Source organism: Trachurus japonicus, chromosome 15 (genome assembly GCF_045865225.1).
Source record: "Trachurus japonicus isolate A0001 chromosome 15, Traja_1.0".
NCBI lineage: Eukaryota > Metazoa > Chordata > Actinopteri > Carangiformes > Carangidae > Trachurus > Trachurus japonicus.
The window spans coordinates 29,026,990-29,034,492 of record NC_140921.1 but is presented as its reverse complement, the minus strand read 5'-3'; the positions used below and the strand labels follow the sequence as shown (position 1 = coordinate 29,034,492).

The 7,503-nt window shown below is 44.6% G+C and overlaps 1 protein-coding gene across 1 annotated transcript; it reads right to left on the bottom strand.

Annotated features, from left to right (window-relative positions):
- Window positions 1-1,501: 1,501 nt before the first annotated feature.
- Window positions 1,502-3,431, bottom strand: LOC146973895 (uncharacterized). Its single transcript, XM_085799340.1, has 4 exons — window positions 3,379-3,431; window positions 2,269-2,587; window positions 1,980-2,135; window positions 1,502-1,722 (listed from the first exon to the last, which is right to left on the bottom strand). The coding sequence occupies exons 1-4, from the start codon at window positions 3,429-3,431 to the stop codon at window positions 1,528-1,530; spliced, it is 723 nt and encodes a 240-aa protein (XP_085655466.1). The 3' UTR covers window positions 1,502-1,527.
- Window positions 3,432-7,503: the final 4,072 nt, after the last annotated feature.

Sequence of the window (7,503 nt, the reverse complement as noted above, 5' to 3'; positions counted from 1 at the left end):
TTGTAACACTGTTGTTTTGACTGTTGTTGACAGACAGTCTAAGATGGCTCACTTCATCCCGCTCCCCAAGCTTCCTTTGGCCAAGGAGACAGCCGAAGCATTAATTAATCATGTTTTCAGGATTCATGGCTTCCCTGAGGATGTGGTCTCTGACCGGGGCCCACAATTCATCTCCAAGTTCTGGAAAGAGTTTTGTGGTCTGTTGGGAGCCACAGTTAGCCTGTCGTCAGGTTTTCACCCACAGTCTAATGGACAATCTGAACGCCTCAATCAGGAACTCGAAAAAGGCCTGAGGATCACTGCATCGCGACACCCGGACACCTGGTCATCACAACTGGTCTGGGTGGAACTTGCTCATAACTCCTTACCCTCTGCATCATCTGGTTTTTCTCCGTTTCATGTAGTACATGGTCACCCACTCTCTCTCTTTCCTTCCACAGACCCTGATAGCTCTGTTCCATCTGCTCTGTCTTTGGTTCGCCGCTGTAAGAGGACCTGGGAGCGAGCTCGCCAGCACCTCCTGCGGCAGTGGTTAGCACTGTTGCCTCACAGCAAGAAGGTCCTGGGTTCGAATCCCGGGCCGCCCAGGGCCTTTCTGTGTGGAGTTTGCATGTTCTCCCCGTGTCTGCGTGGGTTTCCTCCGGGTGCTCCGGTTTCCCCCACCACTAAAAACATGTCGGCTAGGTTAATCCTCCAGTCAGCGCCCCTGACCAAAGGCACTGGCTCATAATCTGGAGTTGGTCCCCGGGCGCCGCACCGTGGCTGCCCACTGCTCCTCAGGGATGGGTTAAATGCAGAGAAAGAATTTCACTGTACTAGCTGTATATGTGACTAATAAAGTACCTTTACCTTTACCTTTTCTTTTAAAAGTACGTTTTTCATTCATCAATAATTACCCAGACAACAAACTTAAGTGTTCTGGTAAACTCTGAATGAGCCGTTCATATCATTCATATCTCCATGGAGCGGGTAAGCTCGGTGCTGCTGCCATGTGGTGTCGCCATGTTTTTACGTTCAGTGGCAGCGTGACGGTAGGAAACCACGGAAACTCAGCGGAGACACCGGAGCTGTCGGCTCAGGTCGAGGTGGCATCTGTGAAAATTCACTGCAGTGCTGTGTGGACTGCACCTGAATGCTGCATTCAGGTGCAGTCAGGCAGACGGCCGTCGGTAACAAACCAGATGTCATTTTAGTCACAGAAGTCCAGAGAAAGCGGGTAAAACGTGGGTCAGGTAAACAATACCACATCGCCATGACAACATATTGTCACGTGTTTGCCTCGTGCTGACGGACCACTTGTTTACGCCGTTACCTGCAGCGGCTGTTGTCCGTCTGCCATCTAACCGATTTCACGTGAATGCAGCATGAAAAATACGACTGAGTTGCTTGTGATCTACAACCGCACCACTAGATGGGAGTAATTCTTAAACAATATACCTTTAAGTTCATTTAGCATCAACCCAGAAACAATGTATAGATTTTTTTTTGTATGAAACAGTAAACCATTGATGATGAAAATTATAATGATTATTCTTTTAATTGATGAATAATTTCAGCACCAGTGACAACACAAGAATGAGAATAAGAGAAGAGTGGAAAAAGAGCGTAAGCACTGAATAATATACATACCACATATTCCTGTATTAGGTTATCTGGATCTTCCCCCATGTAGACACAGACTCCTTTGATGATGTACTCTCGTCCAGCATCTACATCATCACACTGAAAGGACATTATCTAGATTAGTGGCTTAATTCAGCTCATATGCCTTACCTTAACGTGGACTGTCCCAAGGGTGCACAGTATTTTCCACAAGTTTCCTATGATTGTGCAAGCCTTTCCATGCACTCCATGGTGGAGGAAGATTGAAGGGAATTAGAAAAGAAAGAGGTAGAATATAGAAATAGACAACCAAAAAAAAGGAAGCACTAATTCTTTAAAAAACATTTCTAGGATTGTAGGAGGCCTGCATCACTTACATTAGCAATTTGTGCAGTGACTCTTTTGAGCTTTTCCCCTAGCTGTCCTCCTCTCTTTTGGAAAAGCCTTGTCAGATTGTCAGAGTGGAGGTCCAGCTGAGACAGGAACTTAGACTGTAGTGGCACGGTGGTTATTCTCTTGAATTCAGCGTTTATCTGAAAAAGCACAGAGGACTCAGGGAGAATGTCACCATCACACAAAAGCAGAGCAGGACAGTCAAGGAGGGAGATGAAGTACAGACACATGATTTGCTATATAAAAAAAAACCCAGCATGAGATCAACCTTACCTCACTGACTTCAAACAAAGCAGGCCATCTCGCCATAAAATCATCCACCATCGGTGCGTCACGAACAATCTCATGTCTTCTAGATGCGAAGGTCTTTTCCATCTTGAGCTTCACAGCCTCTCGATTGTTCCTCTTCTTTACATCCAGGAGTAAAGCTTTCCGCATGGCTTCTAGACTCTCCTCAGTTTCTGCTGATGGGTATGTCGGGCAAAAATTTACTTCTGCTCTCTTTGCCTTTTTGATGCCAAAGGCTGAGCTGCGCTTTCCAACAGGTTTGTTTTTTAAAGAGTTCACCGTCACTTCAGGGCATCCCAGTTTTCTTGATGGGGGCGGGACTAGATAAGCTTTTGCTTCTCCCGCTTTTCCCTTTCGGCCATGTATTGTATTATTTGATGTTGAAGTGTGATGATGATGATTTAAATTGACATGCCCGAAATAAACAAATTGATTGATTGATTGATTGTTCTCAGTTGTGTGCGGTAGTTGGATAGTTTATATTTCAAACTGATCTTCCATCCACCATAGCCAGTACCGGACCCCTTCTCAGTTAGACATGGATGTTTCTTGATGAGACTCTGGGCTACTTGTTCCATCTCCTTATCACTAACATAGACTTTATACTGCACAATTTCCTGGACTAATCCATCAAGGATGGCTGACTTCAACTTGGGATCTGGAGTGAGGACAGTGCCATTTTGAATGTAAACTACACCTGCCTGCTGAAGTTGTAATTCTGCATCATAGGGTAACTTCGGTACATGAAACACAGCTGGCCAGGAGGACCGTGAGCTTGTGGACTCATTTGATGACAGTATATCTGTATCCACAAGTTCTCCTGACAGTGATGAGTCATTTGCTGAGGAGCAAGGACTTGATGCTTGAAGGTGTAGGGCTGGAGAGCTCTCAAGTTGCATTGTGGGCGTTGACAAATCAATTACTCTTAGAGTCCCTCTGTCCTGCACCTCTGAAACAGAAGTTAGGTTCATGAACTCGTTCCCAAACAATGAGTCCATAAACTGAAGTCTGATGTTTCCCTCAAGGTTACACTGTTTTTTCACTTCAGTCATAAGGTCTCCAAGAGATTCAGGGAGTCCATGTGCAAGACTCAGCCTCTGACAGCTGCCATCAGTCAGCAAGATCTTCACGATCACAGGCATGGCCATCTTTATTCTGCAGAAACACAAAGAATATTAATTATAATATATTGAAATATTATTATTACATCATGTCAAATCCAGTATACAATATAGTAGTATGGTGGACACGGACACACACACACACGCGGACGGACGCGCACACACACACACACACGCGCACACACACACACACACACACACACACACACACACACACACCTTTTATTTCAATATGTCTTTTCAAAGTCACCATCCGAACTAATCCAATCTTGTAATCCACAAGTGGATAGGCATCAAGGAGTTCACTGGCTGCCACAAGTGTGAATGTTTTTGTTGATAGTGTACTGAGTTCAAAGGCTCTGTAATGCTCTTGGTACCAGCCACAGAGCTCACTGACAATGTAAAATACATTGTTGTGTAAAATGCAGATTTGTTCAATTTCACAGAAATCTGGCAGTCCACCTGTTGCTCTGTGGGCAAGTATCATTCCCTTCCTATACGTTATGCCCTTGGTGGTCACACACTTTGCAAGTTGGACCTCAGGTGTGTCTGGGAACTTTTGCCTGATGACTTGCGCTATCTCCTCTCTGAGAAGGTCTACTGGTAGAGTTGAGACAGCTGAAACCTCTAGGTCTGATTTGTTAAGACATGGAGAGCTCAGGTGGTAAGCGATCATCAGTTGATGCTTTGAGGCTAAGGAAAGTGGCACATTTTTGAAACAGCTTGTATGCCTGATGATCTGTTTGAAAAAGCTGTGCTTAGCCTCAAAACGCATCGTCCATTGTCCTACAACTGGACCAAACAGCCTAATTATTTGGGGGTAATGCTCCAAATAATGGTGTTTTGGGATGAGCTTAATGTCTGGGAAAAGTGTTTGGTACCGCTGTCTGTGCTCCAGGATTTTGCTTTCCAAAAAAGCTAGTGAGTCATCACTGTGGACGGGGGCAACAACAAGCTCAGTGATGTCCTTCAGATCCATGAGGATGAGCCATGCAGGCTCATCCTCAGGTACACGTGAGCCCACCAAAAAAGGCAAGAACCTCAGCAGACTCCAATTTTCATGTGCGTTTCCGCCAACTGTTTTTCTGCGGGAGAAAGTCTGCGACACAACATGGGGTTTGTTTGTCCTGTCAGCCCATTTGTATGGAAACTTCAATATGGCAGTGTTCAGCTCTGCTAATGTAAAGTACTTTTTTGAGATAAGCACTGTCAGGCAACGAGCAAGCTCCACTGGGATTATACCCTCAAACACATCGTGGGCAAGATCAGGAGGATAACCAAAGATGACGTTAAAATGAGACAGATTTTGTGTGAAGACACATTCCCTTTTCACTCCGAAACAACTTGCACTTGTACTATCTTTGACTTGTCTGAGATGGGTCTGATGGAGCTCCTTGGTTCTCAGACTAAAAGCACCAGATGCAACTGAATGTACTTGAATATCACTGCTGGTTCCTGTGCAAAATCTGCAATAATATTCCCCTGAAAAACTCTGCAAAAATCCTGCAACACTGTGAGCTCCCAGGTTATCAGCGATTACGCTGAATACTGTACCTTTAAGTGACTCACCTAACAGTGGGGCATAAACGCCGAGCTCCTCAAGAGTTTTTAGATCCTGCAGAAGAGGTTGAAAGATTTTATCGTAACCATAGGTGTTCACATCATCAGTTTTGCATAATACTGACAAGTAGATAGACGACAAAGCAGAATGAGACCCCGGAGGCAAGTTAGCCAATACCCAATAAACAGCGCAAAGCTTATGTTTCTTTCGTGAGGTGCCAAGTGGGTTACACGTTTCAAAGTCATCAACATAAAAATTTAGGATGATCCTTGGCTTTTCTCCAGCAAAGAAACAATTTTCCTTGAATAGAGAGCCGTCCCTTGCGGACCTGTACTGATGTGTCACACCTGATGTGCCTTCTTGTCTTTGATGGCTCTCAACAACTTGTGTAATTATATCCCCTCTACTTAACAGCTGCTGTAAGGACTTCAATATTGGAACATATTGGAAACTGCGTTTGTTTTTGGCATCAAGAATATATTCAACTGGCTCTATAACCCCAAAGTTATCCTTGTAATACTGCTTTCGCAGATAGGCTGTACTTAGAGAGCCACCTTTTTGTATGGACCTTTGCACTGGATTACCAGAACAAATTGCATCAACAGTTTCTCTAATTATAAGTTCATCAACAGAGAGGTTTTTCTGATGAAAGATGTCACGCACCGTGTCACAAGATAATGGCACAGGGGCAGAACAGATCAAATGATCGAGTTCCCCAAGAAATTCATCTACAGCTGAAGTCGGCACATGGACCAAATGCTCTAACTTCAGCAAAGCAGCTGCAAATCTATGCTCAATGACCTTCTGCAAGTCTTCAGTATGAGTGTTTGAAGGAATGGCAGTATCTGACTGCTCAACATCAACACATATCTCACTATTTGCTTCCAATTCATCCACAGATGAGATCCCTGTAGTTATAACTACTTCTGGTTTAAAATCAACCAATGTGTGATTGGAGTGTTTTCGGTTTTTGTGTGATTTAAAAGTACAATAAGGCCCAATCCCATTTCTCTTTTGTACCCCTACCCCTTGCCCCTACCCCTTGCCCCTCGCCCCTTGAAACGGAGTGCCAAGGGGTAGGGCTGAAATTCAAGCCCTCCGAATTGGGACACCCCTCGACAATCGCGTACGTCATCAGTAGTCGCCACTGGCTCTTACGTAGGTAGCCGCGACAAGCTGTTTACGGAAATCTTGGGAAATCATGCCGTCTGCAGCTGTGGTGATCTCTCTTGCGTATGCTATTGGCATCCTTTTACGGTTGTCTGCAGCTAAACGGAGAAATGCAAGAAAACGAAGACGTCTTCAACGCCTGGGAATGCTGGTGGATTATGTTATGGTATGTAGAACGTAATGGAGAACGTTTGTTTGCAATAGAAATCACTGTGTTCCTACCGACGTTAGCATGCTAACGATAGCATTTTAACATCGGTAACGCTAGTCTGTTTTGTACAAAAGCTTGGTAACGTTAACCTAACGTTACTATGTATAACATTTGCATTCTACCGTTTGTGATACACATGTAATGTGCTCACTTTATTTATCAGTGGGCAGATCTGATAAGATAAAATACAGTATAAATACGTAGCATGACTGTATTGTAGATGCTATTAATGCGTTTTTGCGGTGGGGAAAAGCCAAATGTCCTGCAGATAAAACTATAGTTAAATCCTTCTAATTGAGACTAATGACATGAACATATTTCTTTTTCCAGGCTGGTCACCGTGCATCATATTGCAAACTGAACCACAACGTGCCCATCCTGCGGTTGTGGTTTAACGTGGAGGCAGAGCTGCAGCAGGATTTTCGCCTCAGCAGAAGAGCCATGAATAGTCTGCAGAGGCTGCTGCAGAGTGAACAGGACCATGGCTGGGGGAGTCAGCTAGAAGTGCTCATCTATGTTTACTGGCTGGCTCATGGACTGTCTTACCGAGTTGTATCTTGTGTTTTCAATGTGCCCAAATCCACAGTCCACCGCATCATCCACAAAATAGCGAATGCTATATGGATCAACCTGAAGCGTGTCATCTCTTTCCCCCAGATAGGACAGCTTCATGCAGTTGGACAAGGATTTGCCCACCTATCAGGGACCCCTGCATTCAACAATGTTGTGGGTGCAATAGATGGAAGCCATATTAGGATAAAACCACCAGCACAGCACCGAATAGACTATTTAAATTATAAGGGATTCTATTCAGTAAACATGCAGGCAATATGTGATTCCAGTGGAAGATTCCTGGACATCTTTGTTGGTTACCCGGGGTCAGTTCATGACACACGAGTCATGAAGAACAGCAGCTTTTACAGAGCAAGACGGTACCCTCCCACAGGCTACATTCTTCTAGGAGACGGTGGCTATCCATGTTTGGACATACCAATCTGCCTGATTACACCGTACAAGGAGCCAGTTAATGGACCAATACAGGGGCGCTTCAATCATTATCATTCCAAGGGCCGCAGCATAATCGAAAGGGCCTTTGGAATGATGAAGACCAGGTGGAGGTGTACACTTTTCAAAGCCTTGGAGGTAAAACCAACATT